This window comes from Salvelinus namaycush, chromosome 26, assembly GCF_016432855.1.
Source record: "Salvelinus namaycush isolate Seneca chromosome 26, SaNama_1.0, whole genome shotgun sequence".
Lineage (NCBI taxonomy): Eukaryota > Metazoa > Chordata > Actinopteri > Salmoniformes > Salmonidae > Salvelinus > Salvelinus namaycush.
The window spans coordinates 28,826,104-28,848,463 of NC_052332.1; the positions used below are offsets into that span (position 1 = coordinate 28,826,104).

General features: G+C 43.0%; 2 protein-coding genes and 1 pseudogene across 14 annotated transcripts in view; all 3 read right to left on the reverse strand.

Annotated features, from left to right (window-relative positions):
- Nucleotides 1-976: 976 nt before the first annotated feature.
- On the reverse strand, nucleotides 977-3,249 carry LOC120021350 (uncharacterized oxidoreductase Mvan_2161-like). 2 transcript variants are annotated; one of them, XM_038965076.1, is made up of 3 exons: nucleotides 2,942-3,249; nucleotides 1,742-2,302; nucleotides 977-1,572 (listed from the first exon to the last, which is right to left on the reverse strand). In XM_038965076.1, the coding sequence occupies exons 2-3, from the start codon at nucleotides 2,267-2,269 to the stop codon at nucleotides 1,231-1,233; spliced, it is 870 nt and encodes a 289-aa protein (XP_038821004.1). In that variant the 5' UTR covers nucleotides 2,270-2,302; nucleotides 2,942-3,249; the 3' UTR covers nucleotides 977-1,230. The 2 variants fall into 2 exon arrangements, with proteins under 2 accessions (XP_038821004.1, XP_038821002.1); XM_038965074.1 differs by having other exon boundaries at nucleotides 1,742-3,249.
- A 1,513-nt stretch (nucleotides 3,250-4,762) lies between these two features.
- LOC120021038 lies at nucleotides 4,763-11,265 on the reverse strand (annotated as a pseudogene).
- The window catches only part of LOC120021349 (serine/threonine-protein kinase MARK2-like), a 31,159-nt gene continuing 19,767 nt past the window's right edge, over nucleotides 10,969-22,360 (reverse strand). For 7 of the 12 annotated variants that reach the window (XM_038965061.1, XM_038965063.1, XM_038965062.1 and 4 more), the window contains exons 12-19: nucleotides 22,189-22,324; nucleotides 21,903-22,054; nucleotides 21,723-21,811; nucleotides 17,351-17,485; nucleotides 15,833-16,096; nucleotides 15,073-15,099; nucleotides 12,830-12,865; nucleotides 10,969-12,436 (exon numbers count right to left, since the gene is read on the reverse strand). In XM_038965061.1, the coding sequence (XP_038820989.1) occupies nucleotides 12,001-12,436; nucleotides 12,830-12,865; nucleotides 15,073-15,099; nucleotides 15,833-16,096; nucleotides 17,351-17,485; nucleotides 21,723-21,811; nucleotides 21,903-22,054; nucleotides 22,189-22,324 (1,275 nt within the window). In that variant the 3' untranslated portion in view covers nucleotides 10,969-12,000. The remainder of the gene's footprint in view (nucleotides 12,437-12,829; nucleotides 12,866-15,072; nucleotides 15,100-15,832; nucleotides 16,097-17,350; nucleotides 17,486-21,722; nucleotides 21,812-21,902; nucleotides 22,055-22,188; nucleotides 22,325-22,360) is intronic. The other 5 variants (XM_038965072.1, XM_038965073.1, XM_038965068.1 and 2 more) reach the window with 4 other exon arrangements.

The window sequence follows — 22,360 nt, forward strand, 5'->3', positions numbered from 1 at the left end:
AAATCAAACGTTATGCAAAAATGCATTGCATATTGAAAATGTTGCAATATTACCAAAAAGTTATTCAGTGCATAATAAATGCATTTTCGAAGAAATGCAGTCATTAAAAAGCGACAATCTCTTGTGCCAATTACATATTTATAAACATATTTGCAGAGAAATGTCAGATTGTTCTATGAAATGTTTCTACATTTTTAAGTATGAATTTCAAAGCGTAGGCTAATAACTAATGGTTTGAAATAAACAAAATGTAAATATACTTTAATGATTCTCAAAATATGAAACCTGTGAAAAAACAACTGATCTGTGATGACAATAATTATAAGACGGGTATGTTGTACAAAACGTTTTATTATACAGACCCCACCTATGCTAGCCTATTAAATGCCTTTGTCTGCAAAAACGTTAGTGCATTCTGACTTGACATAGGCGCATGTAACTCCAGTGTGCGATAGAATGAGTAGATTTACGTAGACTTAGATGGACAGGCACCTATTTCAAGTCAGGTTATTGCCAAAAACGTAAAAGTAGCTGTTCAATTATCTTCATACATACTTAACTGATACACTAAGTTTATTTTGGTATTGTTCTTAAACTTAGATGCTTTACATTTCATTATCTTCTTTCATTTGCAATAGTCTTTAATTTAGTCATTATATTTTTTCAATTGTATAGTGTGCATACCGGTATGTAAATATTTACAATCCAGGCCATATGCAGCCGTCTCAACTGCCTTATATGCAAATATTCGGAATACTGTTAAGCATTCAGTTGAAGAAATATGAGTGTATATGGCAATCTGATGTATAAACAATAGTAGGAGTCGTCCACTGCCATCAGTTTAAACTGATTCTACTTGAAAATGTGTGTGGCTTAACATTTTTATATTTATCTTTTTCATAAAAAACAACTGTATAACTATTTGTAAATATTTGTTATGTTACGTAACAGATGAAATGTTTGAACATTGCTTATTAAAACGTGGCTATTGTTTTTTGCATATCTTTGTTGAAGTAATTCATATTAAGCATTTTAACATGCATTAGGATAGGTCTTTATTTAAACTAACTGATTGGCCTAACATTTGTTCAAGAATCAAGGAACTATGACTTAAACATAAATATGGTAAATGAAACGTTACATTTCATTATAGGTTCGTTTGTAGTTCAGAATTACATTTAACACATTGTTCTATGACTGATCAAGTATATTGTTGTGGGGCTCTCTCCTCTAGACCACACTAGTGGGATCTCTTTTGCAGAATCTTATTCCACTGTCCATGTCAGACAGTCTCTCCATTCCCCCTTCATCCAGGTCAAAGTCAAACACCTGCCCATTTTCTCTCACCCTCTTGGGCTGTGCGGACCTGGGTAACACAGCCACACCCTGCTGAATGGCCCACCTCAAGAGCACCTGGGAGGCAGTTCTGCCATGCCCCTCCGCCATAGCAACAACTTCTGGTTCCGACAACAGGGCACCTTTCCCCAGGGATGAATACGCCTGGAAGCAGACTCCCGAGTCCCTGCAAATGACCCTCAGCTTCTTCTGTGCCAGTCTAGGATGGAACTCCACCTGCAGAATGGTAAAAAATATATAATAAATGAGAGTTAAAATCCCAGGCCAGGTACAAACAGCAGCTGTGCCCTTGGCTAAGCTAAATCCGAATAGATTTAAACTATGGTCTGTGTGTCAAATTTGAAATATAAAACCACTTCAACAAATCATGAGGACATTAATGTACCTGCAGCACGGCAGGGCGCACCCTGCAGGTCTCCAGCAGCTCTATCAGGTGCCTTGGAGAGTAGTTTGAGACCCCAATTGCTCTGAGCATCCCATTGGCATGGAGCTCCTCCATGACAGTCCAGGTGTGGGCTCGATGCTGTGCATTCCTCTCATCTTCTGGTTCCAGACCCTCAGTTCCAGGCCAGTGGATGAGGTACAAGTCAATGTATCCCCCTAGCCCCAGCCTCTCCAGGCTACGAGCACAGCCCTCTCTGGACTTCGAGCCCATGTCCGCTGGGGACAGCTTACTGATGAGAAAGATGTCTGCTCTGGTCAGGTTGTGTTTGGGCATCAGGTCCAACAGGGCATGGCCCAAGTCTGCTTCATTGCCGTACACCGCAGCAGTGTCAAAGGCACGATACCCTTCCCCGAGTGCAGTGTCAACACTCAGGTGCATTTGCTTACCTTGCAGCCTGTATGTTCCTAGGCCCAGGAGGGGCATCTGAGCCCCAGTATTCAGTCTAAACGAGGGCAGGGGGGAAGACATCAACGCCAGATGGAAGGGCTGGGGAGTACTGTGCTGTAAAAAAAAAAATATGGACATTGTGGTTTAACCATTAGCCACACACCTATACAATCATGCTACACACACACACATCACAACTGCTACTACCAGACTCGTATGATTGCTCGCTAAATACTGCACAATTTAAAACACTTCCTCACAAATCCCCTTCCCCAAAATACGTGTAAATATCCGACTATAAATTGTGCCTTCCTGTGTGATACTGATGCTAAACATATTATTATATTCTACTTAGCATTTTACTTTATGTCGTATACTTATCTTTGTTATTATTTCTTATTGCATTGTCGAGAAGAAACCTGCAAGCAGTTCGTTGGACAGTATGTAACGTTATACTATGTGTATAGTACGACTAATAACTACAACTTGAAACTAGTGGAATAGTACTTCAAGACAAGTCTACATGGCCACGCTTTTAATGTATTTTGTTGAGCAGAAGAGGGCTCATTTCATTTAACTGGCTGGGGTACCACAATATTCGCGCCATGATGGAACACTGAATTTGACAGGAAATTGCTAGCTATTAGACCAACTTCAGACCATTTCAGTGGCTGCAAAATACTATCATATTTCTGACATAGTGTCATGTTTTGCTTCTCATACGTTTACTTTCTTTAGAGACAGACAACTTACTTGAAGGATGACCACGTCTTGTTATGTTTAGATGGTACGGTACACGAACACACGTTGTACAATCTGAGCGAAGTTCGTTATGTCCGAAAGTATTTTATTGGTACCCTACTTTCTTCGCCTAAAGTGGCTTCCTTCCTCTTCTTCAACTACTTATGTATAAAAAATAACACACAGGCTAAGTAAGACCATATGAATGACACTTCTTTCACTTTAAAGCAGATGATTTCTCTGCTACCGAATGGCAAGCGGTACTGGAACGCCAAGTCCAGGACCAAAAGGGCTCCTCCTCTACAGCTTCCAAGCCATAAGACTGCTGAACAATTTATACAATCGCCACCGGACTATATACATTGACACCCCCCCCCCCCCCCCCCCCGCTCCCTTTTGTACATTGCTGTTTATTATCTATGCATAGTCACTTCACCCCTACCTACATGTGCAAATTACCTCAACTAACCTCTACCCCCTGTATATAGCCTCGTTATTGTTATTGTGTTACTTAAAAAAAAAAAAAAACGTTTTTTACTTTAGTCTATTTGGTAAATATTGTCTTAACTCTTCTTGAACTGCACTGTTGGTTAAGGGCTTGTAAGTAAGCATTTCACGGTAAGGTCTACATTTGTTGTATTCGGCACATGTGACAAATACAGTTAGATTTTAATAAAGACAAGTCATACCCAACATTGGAAGTCAATAGACGTAATGTTATTGCAGGTGACAATGCAATAAGTCAACTTTTGCTTTAAAATGGCAGCTGTTAAAATTAACTTCAATAATGCTAAATGGCTAATCGTTTTCTTTAAATACTCACAAACCCTTAAATATGCCATCAGGAACAGTCCCCAGTGACATGCTGTAGACTGGAAGAGGCTGAATAGATGTTGAAACATGTAGGGGTGAAAAAGAGGACAATATAAAACAATCTTATTATCCTCCATGTGCTTGAAAAGGGTTAACATGGACCAAATCCTAATTACTGTCCATTGTCCCTTTTCCTCACTTATCAAGTAATTGAAGACCAGATAGGCAAGGACAGAGAAATGGAACATTTCAGACTTCAGATTTTGCCATGGCATGAAATTCTCAAGAGATTTCCTTCCAAGCATCCAGTGAAATTACTGAAAATGTGCAACATTGTGGTACCATGGAATGTATTAGATTGGGGAAGTGCACCATGGAGAACTTGAAATGTTGCACACCATCAAAAGCAGTCAATACCAAAACAGTATTGTCAAAGACCATGCTGGAGGCCCTGTGCATCCTTGCCTTCAATTTCAGTACCTTCAGTTTTACCTGCCAAGCTGTTACACAAGTTTTCACTTACCTTTTTCAGGTGGAGGAGAGTTTTCATAGCACAACTTGTAAAAGAGAAATTAAAACGTTAGCAGTTAAGGGTTACAGTATGCCAGGCCCTATTTCTCTATTTGGAGAAAGGAAGTGTCTAACAAAAGGGAGCAGCCATGTCAGGTCTTACACAAAAGTGAGTTTAGTCTGTTTAGCCCCTTGTGGGTGTAGTTTGTGGAGGTAGGTTATATGAAAGATCCCGTATACACCAGACACCTTACCTTTCAACTGACATTTGACATCCAAACACCTCAACACCATTGACATCATTGTTCAGAGCTACTCACTAGACCACTGGCGAGGGTGCTTTTTTTTGTCTGTAGAGACTTCAAGTCATTTAGTTGTGGAAGGATACAAACCATTTCAATTACACCATTGGTAACCGTCAATCACGTATTTGAGCAATCATTATTCCATAATCAGTTCGTAAAGATAGTCAACAAAAAATGTATTAAATGAAAAATCGATGGGATCAGAGTGAGGTCGAGATTTTATTTAAGCTGCTAAATGACAAAAGCGGCTGATCAAGACATTTCTTCATGTATTTCTTATAAAAACAAGTCAAATTTGTCCAACGTTTCAACAACCGTAATGATGAATTCGAAATAAGTCATTCAAAATAGCTCCATTGAAATTAACAGCATTTTAAGCATACAATCAGGAAAGTCTATAGGCCTAGATGTCAATTTTATTTTGGATTACATCCACGTCACGTTATACAAAAACAAAAAGGACTTGCAACGCAACAGAAAGCGAGTGATTAGTTCATATATGCATAATGTGAAATAGTAATACAAGCTGTGTGACTATGGCAGTGCAACGGTTTTTCGGTGGTTATCTTTTTATTTCGTCGATGAACTGGTCGTATCGGGTTTTGTTTCCAAGGTGATGCTTTATCCTATGATGCTGGGTCGAACGTGGCAAGGCCTTCAGAGGAGATGAGCTCGGTCAGCTGTTGCGGTGTGTTTGGTTAGTCGGTCAGTCAGGTTGCACACAACACCCCCAACCTTTGAATTGGGGTGAATGACAAAAACCTGAGGGAGGGATTATTTTTAGGGGACAAATAAAACTGTCTTAGAGAGTAGTATTTCAGGACTTTTAGGCAGAGCTATCCACTCAATGTAGGGCCTACTACACAAAACATAATTCCTATACTACACCAGAAAATCCTTAACTCCAAAACATAATATTAACAGGCATTGAGACACTAGCCTACCACCTCAAGTCTACAAATCTGTTAACAATCAAACACTCATACAATTACTCATAGACTGCTGTTATGGCTGGCGTTTCTTCCAAAATAAATAAACAAAAACTAGTCAAAATCAATTAAGTGTGATGTTTGACTAAGTAAGATTTATGAATGTCCCTATTTCCCATATAATATACGATTACAACCAGCTTCAAAAAACCTCTGTGCACTCATAGCAAACACACTCATACAGTAAATCTTCCATTTCAAAAAGAGCCCTTAGTAACCTCTACCAAAACCATTGGAGTAATTCTCCTCAAAGTAATCATCATTATCAAAGCCTGAGCCCAGAGCATAGAGGAAGGTGGGGGCACAGAGCTGCCACCAACGAAATCTCGCAGAGCACCACTTCGCACATAGCTGGCAGAGGAAGGTGAGAGCAACAGAGTGTGGCGGCAAGCCAGGTGGCTGCGCTCCTGGTAATAACAGGAAGTGGGGGAGAAAGTGGCCGCTGAGGGAGTGGGGGAAGCCGTCGCTCATAAGGATCCTGCTCAAAGTAGGAGGAAGAGTATGGGTCATGGCAGACACTCCTCTCATATAGGTCACGATCGTAATAGGCCCTAGGAGGGGGTGGGGGAGGTGGAAGGCGACCACGAGATGGGTAGTAGTCACTGTGTGGCGCTCGAGCGGGGAGGTAGTGAGGAGCGTGGTGTGGGTGAAGTGGATAGTGGTGAGGTGGGGGAGGGTAGTCATCCCCTCTACCATTTCTGGATTGATTGTTGCGGGAGATGGACACAAAGATCTTTTGGCCCTCCAGTTTAGAGTGGTTTAACTAGCTTGTTACAGCCAGGCTATTTAACGTTAACTGGCTAGTATATTTGCTAATAGCTAACCTTAGTGACTGATAAGTTACAAAAAGACAGTCAATTGAAATATCTAGCGAGCTAGTTACATTCCATAAAATAAAGTGTGGCTTTCTGACCAAATAGAAATACCTTAGTAGATGTAGCCTAGTTAGATAATGTTGTTAGTATATGTGGAGGTTAGCTAACGTTAGCTACTAGTCACACCTAGCGAGATAGCTGCCAGCAGCAGGCTAGCTAGCAAGCTAGAATCCTCAGCTGCTAGCTGGCTGCCTTTTTGAGGTTGTAAGACAAGTCGCTTTCGTCTATTTCTGTACAAATTAACTTAAATATCACCGTGTAGGTTGGGTTACGTAGGTATGTACTTTGATGGCTTCACCACAGCCCTACTTCCCACTGACAACAAATTGCGATAGCCAGGCAGGCAGCTGGCACTAAAGCTAGCTGGATAACTAGGAAGAGCAAAGTTTGTTGTGTACGGCTGCGTATTTTTTTTAACCAGGCAAGTCAGTGAACAACAAATTCTTATTTACAATGACGGCCTACCCCGGCCAGACCCGGACGACGCTGGGCCAATTGTGCGACACCCTATGGTACTCCCAATCACGGCCGGATATGGAATACTGAAGTATAATTACAAGCATTTGATAAGTGTCAAAGACTTTTATTGACAATTACATGAAGTTGATGCAAAGAGTCAATATTTGCAGTGTTGACCCTTCTTTTTCAAGACCTCTGCAATCCGCCCTGGCATGCTGTCAATTAACTTATGGGCCACATCCTGACTGATGGCAGCCCATTCTTGCATAATCAATTTCTCAGAATTTGTGGGTTTTTGTTTGTCCACCCGCCTCTTGAGGATTGACCACAAATTCTCAATGGGATTAAGGTCTGGGGAGTTTCCTGGCCATGGATCCAAAATATCAATGTTTGCTGCTGCTCCAGTTTCAACTGTTCTGCCTGCGGCTATGGAACCCTGACCTGTTCACCGGACGTGCTACCTGTCCCAGACCTGCTGTTTTCAACTCTCTAGAGACAGCAGGAGCGGTAGAGATACTCTGAATGATCGGCTATGAAAAGCCAACTGACATTTACTCCTGAGGTGCTGACCTGTTGCACCCTCGACAACCACTGTGATTATTATTATTTGACCCTGCTGGTCATCTATGAACATTTGAACATCTTGGCCATGTTCTGTTATAATCTCCACCCGGCACAGCCAGAAGAGGACTGGCCACCCCTCATAGCCTGGTTCCTCTCTAGGTTTCTTCCTAGGTTTTGGCCTTTCTAGGGAGTTTTTCCTAGCCACCGTGCTTCTACACCTGCATTGCTTGCTGTTTGGGGTTTTAGGCTGGGTTTCTGTACAGCACTTTGGGATATCAGCTGATGTAAGGGCTATATAAATAAATTTGATTTGTTCCCCGAGACACTTAGTTATAACTTTTGCCTTGTGGCAAGGTGCTCCATCATGCTGGAAAAGCCATTGTTCATCACCAAACTGTTCCTGGATGGTTGGGAGAAGTTGCTCTCGGAGGATGTGTTGGTACCATTCTTTATTCATGGCTGTGTTCTTAGGCAAAATTGTGAGTGAGCCCACTCCCTTGGCTGAGAAGCAACCCAACACATGAATGGTCTCAGGATGCTTTACTGTTGGCATGACACAGGACTGATGGTAGCGCTCACCTTGTCTTCTCCGGACAAGCTTTTGTCCCAGATGCCCCAAACAATCGGAAAGGGGATTCAGAGAAAATGACTTTACCCCAGTCCTCAGCAGTCCAATCCCTGTACCTTTTGCAGAATATCAGTCTGTCCCTGATGTTTTTCCTGGAGAGAAGTGGCTTTTTTGCTGCCCTTCTTGACACCAGGTATCCTCCAAAAGTCTTCGCCTCACTGTGCGTGCAGATGCACTCACACCTGCCTGCTGCCATTCCTGAGCAAGCTCTACTGGTGGTGCCCCGATCCCGCAGCTGAATCAACTTTAGGAGACAGTCCTTGCGCTTGCTGGACTTTCTTGGGCGCCCTGAAGCCTTCTTCACAACAACTGAACCGCTCTCCTTGAAGTTCTTGATGATCCGATAAATGGTTGATTTAGGTGCAATCTTACTGGCAGCAATATCCTTGCCTGTGAAGCCCTTTTTGTGCAAAGCAATGATGACGGCACATGTTTCCTTGCAGGCAACCATGGTTGACAGAGGAAGAACAATGATTCCAAGCACCACCCTCCTTTTGAAGCTTCCAGTCTGTTATTCGAACTCAATCAGCATGACAGAGTGATCTCCAGCCTTGTCCTCGTCAACACTCACACCTGTGTTAACGAAAGAATCACTGACATGTCAGCTGGTCCTTTTGTGGCAGGGCTGAAATGCAGTGGAAATGTTTTTTGGGGATTCAGTTCATTTGCATGGCAAAGAGGGACTTTGCAATTAATTGCAATTCATCTGATCACTCTTCATAACATTCTGGAGTATATGCAAATTGCAATCATACAAACTGAGGCAGCAGACTTTGTGAAAATTAATATTTGTGTCATTCTCAACTTTTGGCCACGACTATATAAATGATCAGCAGGCTTATGTGATTTTCTTCAATTTACTTGGAGCATGCACTTTCAGATCAGTGCAGAAAGCCACATGTAGTGACTCCATAAGTTTCTCAATGTAAAGTTCTTCCTCTTATTTTTCAACAGCACTGTAAAATATTTTACAGGTATGAAAAAGCAATATGAAGAAGCCCCATCATTAGGCTAGCTTTCACCAGTCCTGGGGTGTTATTTCATGAAGTGAAACATTCTGAACTTTGCAGATGGAAATGTCAAAAATAGGATCTCTATACTGTAGCAATAGATCTGCAATAAAGTGAAAATAATTAGTCTCACTCATAAACAAGTGCAATTGTTCAGTGCATTTTCTTAATTCGTCAGCAATGTGTGGGCAAATTAAGCGGGCTGGAATTCCTTCCTTCCCATCCATGACTTACAGTTGAAGTCGGAAGTTTACATACACCTTAACCAAATACACTTAAACTCAGTTTTTCAGAATTCCTGACATTTAATCCAAGTAAAAATTCCCTGTCTTAGATCAGTTAGGATGACCACTATGTTAAGAACGTGGAATAATAGTAGAGAATGATTTATTTCAGCCTTTTTTTTTTCCATCACATTCCCAGTGGGTCAGAAGTTTACATACTCAATTAGTATTTGGTAGCATTGCCTTTAAATTGTTGAACTTGGGTCAAACATTTCAGTAGCTTTCCACAAGCTTCCTACAATAAGTTGGGTGAATTTTGGCCCATTCCTCCCGACAAAGCTGGTGTAACGGAGTCAGGTTTCTAGGCTTCCTTGCTCGCACATGCTTTTTCAGTTCTGTTCACACATTTTCTATAGAATTGAGGTCAGGGCTTTGTGATGGCCACTCCAATACCTTGACTTTGTTGTCCTTAAGCCATTTTGCCACAACTATGAAAAGTATGCTTGGGGTCATTGTCCATTTGGAAGACTCATTTGCAACCAAGCTTTAACTTCCTGACTGATGTCTTGAGATGTTGCTTCAATATATCCACAAAATTTTCCTTCCTCATGAGCCATCTATTTTGTGAAGTGCACCAGTCCCTCCTGCAGCAAAGCACCCCCACAACATGATGCTGCCACCCCCGTGCTTCACAGTTGGGATGGTGTTCTTCGGCTTGCAAGCATCCCCCTTTTTCCTCCAAACATAATGGTCATTATGGCCAAACAGTTCTATTCTTGTTTCATCAGACCAGAGGACATTTCTCCAAAAAATATCTTTGTCCCCATGTGCAGTTGCAAACTGTAGTCTGGCTTTTTTAATAGTGGTTTTGGAGCAGTGGCTTCTTCCTTGCTGAGCGGCCTTTCAGGTTATGTTGATATAGGACTCGTTTTACTGTGGATATACTTTTGTACCCGTTTCCTCCAGCATCTTCACAAGGTCCTTCGCTGTTGTTATGGGATTGATTTACACTTTTCTCACCAAAGTACGTTCGTCTCTAGGAGACAGAACGCATCTCCTTCCTGAGTGGTATGATGGCTGTGGTCACATGGTGTTTATACTTGCGTACTATTGTTTGAACAAATGAACGTGGTACCTTCAGGCGTTTGGAAATTGATCCCAAGGATGAACCAGACTTGTGGAGGTCTACCATTTTTTTTTTCTGAGGTCGTCTGATTTCTTTTGATTTTCCCATGATGACAAGCAAAGAGGCACTGAGGTTGAAGGTAGGCCTTGAAATACGTCCACAGGAACACCTCCAATTGACTCAAATTATGTCAATTAGCCTATCAGAAGCTTCTAAAGCCATAACATCATTTTCTGGAATTTCCCAAGCTGTTTAAAAGGCACAGTCACCTTAGTGTATGTAAACTTGTGACCCACTGAAATTGTGATACAGTGAATTATAAGTGAAATAATCTGTCTGTAAACAATTGTTGGAAAAATTACTTGTGTCATGCACAAAGTAGATGTCCTAACCAACTTCCCAAAGCTATAGTTTGTTCACAAGAAATGTGTGGAGTGGTTGAAAAACGAGTTTTAATGACGCCAACGTAAGTGTATGTAAACTTCCGACTTCAACTGTATATAAAACAGATTAAACAACTGAAGAGCACAAGCAAATAAATCATCTAACTTTGTTTATTCTTAATAACAATATTAATAATTATTTTCTCCAGAGAAAGGCAAGGGAACTCAGACATTCCAGTGCAGCACATTGAAACCAACCAGCAACTCTTAATTACATTACAACCCACCAATAATTATCAATTGGCCCTTAATTAGTTCATCAGATAAATTACTCCTGTAGAAAAACAAAAACTAATTGAAGGGGCTTGGGGTAAAGGGTGGTGAAGGCTCGCAATCAGAGCAAAGAGGTAAATCCAGTCTGCACTTCCACTTTACCATCAAGTAAGACATTGTGCTGTGATGTAAAAATGGCTTTCTGAACCACCACACTGAAGCAGGAACCTTGTGCAGCCTTCATTAGCTGATCAGAATCAGAACATGATGTGAAAACCAATTTACATTGTAGTGAATATGCGTTGTACCTAAGATACATCCGTCTAATCATGTTGTACATTCAGAGTGTCAAACTGCAGGTCTCTTCATCTGTTCAAAACGGACAGCTGAAAATAGGGGCAAGATGCAGTAACATGGTGTTTCGACCGTTTGTCCTTGGTGCAGGATAATGGAGAGAGAAGGGCCATGAGGGTTACAGCTTGCTGAGTCCAGTGCTATTTTGGGCAACAACAAAAATATATAATTAAACCCACAATCAGTTCATTGCTTTATAACTAATTTCCTTTCATATTTTCCATCAATGAATTCCTTTTGGAAAAAGAGGATCGCGAGGTTTAAGAGAAACAAAACTGTCTTAGAAGACAACAGAAAAGTCAGAGGGAGAGAGGATAGAAAACCCAAACGAAAAGAACACCCCCTCAAGAAAATTAACAATCCCCTAAAAAGGTCTATACACGCAAACTCCCCTAGCCTCTTTGCCTGCCCCCCCCCCAAAAAAGTCTCTCCATGCTCCTTTGTCACCCTCTCAACTCAGTTCTGTGTCAAAGTTTAGCCTCTGCCTGCGTGCTCCAGTCTGTCTCCTTCCACCAGCCGACTCCTTATAATCATCATCATCACTACTCTTCCACAAGCTCAAAGTTTGAGCTCATTGGCAACCTTGGAAGCGATGTTCTTGAAGGCGATGGACGTGCCAGAAATGCGCTTAAAGCGAACCCCGTTGAGGGAGAGGCGGGGCAGCTTGCAAACCTCCATCTCCCACTGGACAAAGTCGTCACAGGCGGGATTCCCAGACACGCACAGCAGCATGTAGCGCTCCCGTAGCTCATACTCGCAGCTGTTCGAGTCCAAAACCTTCCGGATCTCCTTCATCATCTCATTGGGCTCCATGGAGGAGGTGGTCTTCATGCTCCAGGTGAAGCGCAGCGAGCGGGGCTTGTGGTCCTTGGAGGTCAGGCTTGAAGTCGGGGTGCTGGGAACCGTAGAGGTGGAAGACAGGAAGTCCTTGTTCTCGTCTCCTGCAGAGCCCAGAGTGACCTTTTCCAGCTTCTCAGCGGTGGTCAGCATGGGTCTGAGTTTGCAAAGAAAGTAGGAAAGGACAGTAATATAATAAAAAGGCAAGGAGAGAAACAGAATGGGGAGACAGACAAAACAGGAATCTTACAGGCTGGTTAACAATGCATTCAATCACAGGGGGAAGCCAAAGATACAGCATGAGCATGAACATGAAAAGCTTCACTAAGCTGCAGAATACATGTCTCCTGTTATTAAAATATCTATGCTTGCATTGTCAAAATTGAATGAGCTATTTGATCACAATCATGCTATTCTTTACACCACCGTAATCAATGAATGTAATGATTATTTGATAATAAAAATAAAATAAAAAATAATATATATATATAATAATAAAAAAATCACTGAATCAACAGATTGATCAAATTTTCACTATTGTATTCCTCACCTGCTGGACTCATCTCGACCCTCTCCCTCATACGGGCTCCGCAAAAAAAATTGGCACAAGTTTAGTCTCCCAAAATTCCAATTAGACTATTACCAGGTTAGAACAAACACTACCAACTCCCATGGCACCCCCTGCACCTTCCACATATCCATAGATTTACTTCATGTGAGCGCCACTACATTTTGGGGGGGCTATGAGAGAATAACTAGGTACCTCTACGAATTCAAATGTGTTTTTGGTCACCCCCCCACCGCAAAGTGGACTCACACCATGGAAACTGTTGTTTTTTGTTTAGCATACAACTGGAATGAAAGGTCAGAGATCACATCTTTGTTATGTTAATGAGTCCCATCACCACCATATAATAACCCTCTCCTCAAACTCCCACAGCAAGGCATCAAAAACAACAAAGGAACAGCATCTGTCAGATGCATTTGCAAGCATTCTGCAGACCTGTTCTGTTTCTCAAGGTGCCCAACATCCTTAAGTCTGCACCCACAACAATAAGACTTAAAAATACATGCACCCCTTGATGCACATTTTTGTAAACGTCAAAACTTTCAATCTTCACTTATTTTCTGATTGAATGGACATCTTGGTCACTGAGAATATCATATTAGAGCCAAGAAATACACGTCTCTAACGACTCAAAATAGAAAAAGGAAATCTAAAAAGACAAAGTATTAGCGGATAAGCCATGGTTAAAAGAAGATGAAAAAGAAACTGCAGAATGTTGCTGAAAATAAGGTTGTTAAGCTGCAGTGCAGCCTGGAACGTGGTCTGGTATCAGACCAGAGAAAGAAAGGCAGGAGATATCCCCCCCAAAATATGACAGCGATGCTACATTGCTAACAAACACTTCACTGCCTCCCCCCCCCCCTCCCCCCTCTTCCACAAGGTTTGGGCAGTATACCACAGACCGGGGTGTTTGGAAATAGCCACAGGATGGTTTTTCAATACCATTGAAACTATTTTTAAAATTGTTATAATTAAATAAAATGTCTATCCTGCAAATAGTTCAGGACTGAGACCAAGTCACTATTATTAGAGTCACAAGCAAGTCTCAAGGTCCAAGTCTCAAGTAGAACGGGTTGAGTCTTGAGTCAAGTCCAAGTCGTGAGTTCTAAGAGCAAGTTAAGTCAAGTTTTTTTTTTTTTTTTTTTATATACACACACATAACTTGTCTATTAAGGCTACAACACATTTTGATTATGTAATAATATATTAACAAAAAATTCCAAATGCAAGCTTCATAAGTAAATTATCTAAATGAAATGCTGGGCGGGCCACCTAAGCATTTTTTTTTCAGGTTACCAAAATGTATCTTCGGGATGGAAAAACGCTTTAAGTGTAAACGTAAACTAAAATCAGATAACATTTTTGAAAAGATAAATGGACTTAAATATTTTTTTAATAATATAATCTTTGAGAACTAACGATCCCCAAAATAAAAGCTAGACAGTTGGGGAGAATTGAAAATTCCCAAAACATTGAATTTAGTAATATAGATTATTATGTGTGCAAAATAACAGCATTAGCCATGGCAAAATGCATAGAATTGCAGGAAAATAGCTTTAAAACTGCTACTTTTTCTCAGCTCCATGGGAGAAGATGTAGAATTGGAGGATATGTTCTTATAAAATAAAATAGCTCTACAACGCCAAGATGGGGGGCCATTAAAAATTCTGCCGCGCCCAGTCACCCCCTAAGCCCCTTTTTCATCCAGAAAGAAACCCTGCTATGACTCCACTCCTTGTCATGACACGGAGTACAAGGAGTGGAATGTTTGCGAAACAGACTGGTACCATTTATCTGTGCTCTAAGTTTTCTTTACACTGGGCAGCACGGCCACAGACTGGGCAGCACGGCCACAGACTGGGCAGCACGGCCACAGACTGGGCAGCACGGCCACAGACTGGGCAGCACAGAGGGTTTTCTATTGACTTGGCCAAGGACCCACAGGACGACATTTGATAACACTAACAGAGTCAAAAAGGAAACAGGGATGAGAGAAAGAAGGGAGGAGTATCATTCAATGAGGGATGAAGAGCCGAGCAGCAGACGAGGGTGAATCAGGCGATGGCAAGAGCAGGGAGTGTTAGTATAAATGGCAAATGGTTAAAAAATACGTATAAAAAAATTCATGAAAAGGGTCATGACACATAAAATGATAGCCTTACAGAGGATAGATAGGACACAAGGTAATAGTTGACAGAATCAAGTGTGTGGTTATTTTTGCCTACCTTCTGGGGAATCTGAATGTGAGATTTCTACAACAAAGGGGAGGGGGGAAGAAAAAAAACGGTATGTACACAAACGTGCGCAAAACAAACCATAGCCAATCTGTTACACATTTCATGTGCATGTCAGTCAACTAAAATACATGAATACTCCCCCGGTGTCCCTCAGGAGGTGAGCTGCTTGGGCCAAACAGGTTGTCACAAAATGGCTGTTATTGTAGCCTGACATTACCATAGTATTCAGGATATTCGGGGCAGAGCAGTTACATGAACAATGGACTCAGATTAGGATTAACGTTAGCACTGGATGGGAAACATGCATGCCAATTATGACGTTATATTTATCCGTTTTAATTCCTGGTGTTGTACAATTTATCATTAAACAATAGCAGGATATTCCAAATTGTATTTCAAGGTACACTCACACAGTAACTTCCCCATCTGCTTCAACTATGTGCTAACTGACCATAGCCACAGAAATATGACCTGCTTCAAACCAACTTAACCTGAAAGAGGGGAGTACTTGTAGTCAAGCGCATTGCGTGCACAATAACTTTATGGCCAGACAAAAAACCCATCACAGGGACACACAAATGCTAATAACAAACAGTCCAAAGGTCACGCTGCACAAAAATGAACACCTAACTGTAATTCACTAATGAAAAGCTGTTCAACACCAGGATGTGATCAGCATATCATTGGATTCAACACTAATCATCTTCCCCATCACACATCTCAGATCCCCATTCCCCCATTCGCTCACCTGCGCACAAATTTAGAAGTGAACTTTCTGAAGATACCAGTGCCCCCGGCTCTTCGGGCTTGGCTGTTCCCGTAGGAGAGGGAAGGGGATGATGGGGGACCATTATAAGTGGAGGTATGTTGGTCCCGTGCCGCCCTCTGCTGGCCGGCACTGAAAGTGCTCCGGCTGGTCACATTTCTGGGGAAGTTGGTACGGTCTGTCGCCGTGGAACTGCCGATGTTGTGGGCAGAAGGAGACGCCACCGGTACTCTCTGAGGGGCGGTGCTGTTTTGATAGTTTTGTGAGTAGGAAGAGGAGAGACAATTATATATTTCATTATGAACATCAAGTTTCAACTGCTTTAGCAATTTACCACAAAGTATTTATGATAACCTAACTGCGCTTCAGAGTAAACTAAAGTTTAGTGAATGAAATGCATACCATTTCTATACAAATGCCACAGTTGTAAGGAAGCCTGATTAAGCAGTTTGCAAAAGCAATGTGTAAAAGGCATATTTCTATTGGTCTACAACATGCACCCCAACTGTGGTGCCATCCACTCAGCAAAATTCACCATGACTGAAGTCAGTAAAATAACATCTTACGGCCTTGTGACCCACCACGGGCAGCAGGTATAAACCATACTTAGAATGTGAGGCCAGTGAAGCCTTGTTGAGTGTTAAATCATAGGCACACAGCATGAATCACACAATTAGCATGGCACATTAGGATCAGCCAACAGAACAACGATGGCTGCAGCATCACAACAAAGAGGAAAGTATGGAGAAGGGTCATGGAGCTGTGATACCGTTGATTTATGTCATGGACCACACACATGATCATATTGGCAGAGGTTATAACACCCTTTCAATTGAGAAAATAGCTTCCACAGTATGAGCTGTGACTATTCAGTGATAATGGATTACACGTAAACCAATTGACATGTGAAGGACATCCCAGCATTATAGCTAGTTCATGAGGAAACGGTAAAAAATAAAAATTGAACAATGTGCATGGCCCACAAGATGTCAAGTTGTGTTTGGGGACAGGGAGTTGCAGAACGTATTAAAAGGGATTACATGACATGCACACAGCAGCCAGGAGCTGAAAGGGTTCAGGCTCACTGCAGCCAAAAACATAACGGCACCGGATGGGCCAAGATAAAATTGTGATGTGTAACTGAGGGTTTTGCAGGTACACAGGAGCCACGGGTTGGCAGGATCTGGCTTTCTAGTGGAAGATCAGTGATAGAACTGGTTCGACAAGGACAGTGGTGGTGGTGGGGAGAAGAGGCAGGGTGCTTGTGTTTCAGGGGGTGGTGGAAAGTGACAGAGAGAAGTGGGTTGCCTTTTCAACAGCAATATTGCTACCCTTTTAATCCCTACAGCTGATCTTTTAATACCAATTTGTTCCCGATGTTGGACACACAATGCTGAGAACTGCAACCAGGAACCATCTAACCCAAAACCTTTCATATCCACTCTACTCTCCCTCCTGCAGAGTGGCTGCCCTTGTGTTCCCCTCCCTGGTGCCACTTGCCTGGGCCGGTGTGCATGGATGTCTGGGGGGCTGGGGTGAGCAGAGGTGGACAAGGACTTGTGATGTCGGGGGTGGGAGGAGGAGAGTACGGCAGCTGCCGAGGCTGTGGAGGCACGGGACCCTGGGGTGGTCAGGCTGAGGGAGAGAAATTAATAAACCCAGTGCCGACCGTCCCCCGTGAGGGGTGGAAGAGAGCCATGGGGTAACAAGGTTAGAACTGGGGAGGAAGCAGGGACACTGAGGGGGGATGAAACCACACTGATGCACATTATCACAGACAACACAGCATCTCAAATAATGCAGATTTGTATTGGATGACTAAACATAACAGCCTCAGTGTTTCCCCTAAGATTTGTTTTTCAGCCGCGGTTGTAGATGTAGTTTTAAAGCTATTTTCCTGTAATTCAACACATTTTGCAATGGCTTATGCCGCGTTCTAATGCTATCAGAGTGACTCAAACATAAAATCAATGTGGGCCCCCATGCCATGACATTTCTGGAATTATCCCCAACTGTCTAGTTTTTATTTTGGTGGGTGTTACTTCTCAAACATGATCTTATTTAAAAAATACACTGCTCAAAAAAATAAAGGGAACACTTAAACAACACAATGTAACTCCAAGTCAATCACACTTCTGTGAAATCAAACTGTCCACTTAGGAAGCAACACTGATTGACAATACATTTCACATGCTGTTGTGCAAATGGAATAGACAAAAGGTGGAAATTATAGGCAATTAGCAAGACACCCCCAATAAAGGAGTGATTCTGCAGGTGGTGACCACAGACCACTTCTCAGTTCCTATGCTTCCTGGCTGATGTTTTGGTCACTTTTGAATGCTGGCGGTGCTCTCACTCTAGTGGTAGCATGAGACGGAGTCTACAACCCACACAAGTGGCTCAGGTAGTGCAGCTCATCCAGGATGGCACATCAATGCGAGCTGTGGCAAGAAGGTTTGCTGTGTCTGTCAGCGTAGTGTCCAGAGCATGGAGGCGCTACCAGGAGACAGGCCAGTACATCAGGAGACGTGGAGGAGGCCGTAGGAGGGCAACAACCCAGCAGCAGGACCGCTACCTCCGCCTTTGTGCAAGGAGGAGCAGGAGGAGCACTGCCAGAGCCCTGCAAAATGACCTCCAGCAGGCCACAAATGTGCATGTGTCTGCTCAAACGGTCAGAAACAGACTCCATGAGGGTGGTATGAGGGCCCAACGTCCACAGGTGGGTGTTGTGCTTACAGCCCAACACCGTGCAGGACGTTTGGCATTTGCCAGAGAACACCAATATTGGCAGATTCGCCACTGGCGCCCTGTGCTCTTCACAGATGAAAGCAGGTTCACACTGAGCACATGAGCACGTGACAGAGTCTGGAGACGCCGTGGAGAACGTTCTGCTGCCTGCAACATCCTCCAGCATGACCGGTTTGGCGGTGGGTCAGTCATGGTGTGGGGTGGCATTTCTCTGTGGGGCCGCACAGCCCTCCATGTGCTCCCCAGAGGTAGCCTGACTGCCATTAGGTACCGAGATGAGATCCTCAGAGCCCTTGTGAGACCATATGCTGACACATGCACATTTGTGGCCTGCTGGAGGTCATTTTGCAGGGCTCTGGCAGTGCTCCTCCTGCTTCTCCTTGCACAAAGGCGGAGGTAGCGGTCCTGCTGCTGGGTTGTTGCCCTCCTACGGCCTCCTCCACGTCTCCTGATGTACTGGCCTGTCTCCTGGTAGCGGCTCCATGCTCTGGACACTACGCTGACAGACACAGCAAACCTTCTTGCCACAGCTCGCATTGATGTGCCATCCTGGATGAGCTGCACTACCTGAGCCACTTGTGTGGGTTGTAGACTCCGTCTCATGCTACCACTAGAGTGAAAGCACCGCCAGCATTCAAAAGTGACCAAAACATCAGCCAGGAAGCATAGGAACTGAGAAGTGGTCTGTGGTCACCACCTGCAGAATCACTCCTTTATTGGGGGTGTCTTGCTAATTGCCTATAATTTCCACCTTTTGTCTATTCCATTTGCACAACAGCATGTGAAATTTATTGTCAATCAGTGTTGCTTCCTAAGTGGACAGTTACATTGTGTTGTTTAAGTGTTCCCTTTATTTTTTTGAGCAGTGTATATAGCTGCATTATCTTTTCTATACTGAACAAAAATAAACTCAACATGCCACAGTTTTAAAGATTTGACTGAGTTATAGTTCATATAGGGAAATCAGTCAATTGAAATAAATTCATTAGGCACTAATCTATGGATTTCACATGACTGGGAATACAGATATGCATTGGTCAGATACTTAAAAAAAATATATATATATATTAATAGGTAGGGGCGGGGATCCGAACACCAGTCAGTATCTGGTGACCAACTCACGCAGCGCGACATCTCCTTCACATAGAGTTGATCAGGCTGTTGATTGTGGCCTGTGGAATGTTGTCCCACTCCTCTTCAATGGCTGTGCAAAGTTGCTGGCTATTGGCGGGACCTGGAACATGCTGTACACATTAATCCAGAGCAACCCAAACATGGGCAATGGGTGACATGTCTGGTGAGTATGCAGACCAACTGGGACATTGTCAGCTTCCAGGAATTGTGTACAGATCCTTGCGACATGGGGCAGTGCATTATCATTCGGAAACGTGATGGCGGCGGATGAATGGCACAACACTGGGCCTCGGGATTGCGTAACGGTATCTCTGTGCATTCAAATTGCCATCGATAAAATCAAATTGTGTTCATTGTCCGTAGCTTATGCCTGCTCATACCATAACCCACCATGGGGAAATCTGTTCACAACGTTGATAAACCGCTCGCCCACACGATGCCATACACGTGGTCTGCGGTTACGAGGCTGGTTGGGCATACTGCCAAATTCTCTAAAATTACTTTGAGGCGGCTTATGTTAGAGAACATTCAATTCTCTGGCAGCAGCTCTGGTGGACATTCCTGCCATCAGCATGCCAATTGCATGCTCCCTCAAAACATGAGACATCTGTTGTTAGACAAAATTGCACATTTTAGAGTAGCCTTATTGTCCCCAGCACAAGGTGCACCTGTGTAATGATCATGCTGTTTAACCAGCTTCTTGATATGCCACACCTGTCAGGTGGATGGATTATCTTGGCAAAGGAGAAATGCTCACTAACAGGGATGTAAACATTTGTGCACCGAATGAGAAAAATAAGCTTTTGGGCGTATGAAAAATTTCTGGCATCTTTTATTTCAGCTCATGAAACATACAACCAATACTTTATATGTTGTGTTTATAATTTTGTTCAGTACTTTATATATCTGGTTTTAGTCTTTTTATGTTTAGACTGAAAACGTTTTACCACCCCCCCTTTTTTTGCGAGGCGGCAACGATTTAGAAGCTGCGACCCGCAGCTGCTAAATTAATATAGGGGAAACACTGAGCTTTCATTAGGGGAGTTTAATGACAGACTGCATTATTTCTGGGAAGCATCGCACCAAAAAAAATCTTGCTGCAAAGGAAGTGCTGGAAATGGAGGGAGAAACTGTCAGGACAGAACACACGTTTGGGGAAAGGAAAAACTGCTTAAAAATGCAACAAAAATGGTCAAATGGCTGTTGTGTCAGGAGAATGTGTGCTAGTGACTTGTTCTACCAGTAGTGCTACAGCTGACCACTGTCTGTTTGCCCTCCAATCATCTCTTTATAGCAAACATGTCTGAGTCACTGCTGCTCCCTCTCTCTCTCCCACAGAACGTGTTCTTTAAACACTTCCCTCTGCATTTTTCCCTTTTTGTGCCTGGAAGTAACCTGCATACAAGAGCAGCCAGCGTCACAAATCCCAGATTAAGGAGTGGGATCTGATTATCAGGGTCAATGTGTTTAATACTGTTAAGTGTCAGAGTGTCTGAGGCCCCTGATTCTGCACCTAAACCTGGCTTTCTACTCTGCTGTATTCTAAACATTTCACAGTGAAGGATATGGTAATAAAATGGTAAAATATTAAATTGTTAGCAAACTAATCTTGCCATGATTGTGTGAGCTAGAGTTGAAAGATATTATTATTGTTTGAGTTGATTACGGATGCCGTGTATTACTGTGTGAGTGAGTAAGCTGGCTTTGAGTACATTCTAAGTCCTTCATAAAATTTTGCAAGTGTCACTAATACATTCTAGAAAAATGTCAAATCTCTGCTCTGGTGTGAATGTGTATGTGTGACTACGTACACTGGGACTCCATCTCATGCTGGCGGGGAAGCTGCTAGCTGCTGTGTTCAATTAATTGTTGGCTGACCACTGCTTGTAAATACTGCCATCTAGACACGCGACTAGCTCCAAAAAGAGAGCTCCACAGCCATGTGAGCGTGTCTGTGTATGTCTGTGGCTGCAGGGGTGCTTGTGTGTACCTGTCCTTTCCATTCTGGACCCCAAGTGTGGCCCTCTCAGGGACCGGCGAGTTTCGACTGCGACTCGTACCAGTGGACAGGATGCTGTTCTGTATGACCCATTGAGGAGATGTTAGGTACAGTAGTGTACATGTCATCAATCCTAGAGTGGCAGGCATGCAGAACAATAAGTCTACTCACGGTGGAGGGGGTTGGGGTGCTCCTCTTACGATCTGCTGTAGCTAAAGGACTGGGAGGGACTTTAGTGGAGCTGCCAGTGCCAGAACCTTTCCTCCCATAATCCTCTGCTGTGTGCTTGTTGTCACCCTGGGAACGCTTGGAAGCAGAAGAACCTGGGAGGAAGAACAAGAGCGAGAAAAGAAAGAAAGGGTGGGACAGAGACGCAAAGAATGAGAATCAAATAAGACTACATATTAAAAACAGTTCAACATTTGCAGTACCCTCGTCAACCCAAACAGCTTCCTACCTGCATCTGTTGCTCTCCGGGGCTTCAGATTGGATGAGGTACTGCGCTGTACCTTGTGAGAAGGAGATTGAGCATTGCTGTTTGTGAGGTCACTTCCTGGGCGGGATTTCATTGACAGACTGATACATTCGTCCATCTGAGAGGGAAGAGGAGGGATGGTCATCAATATTAC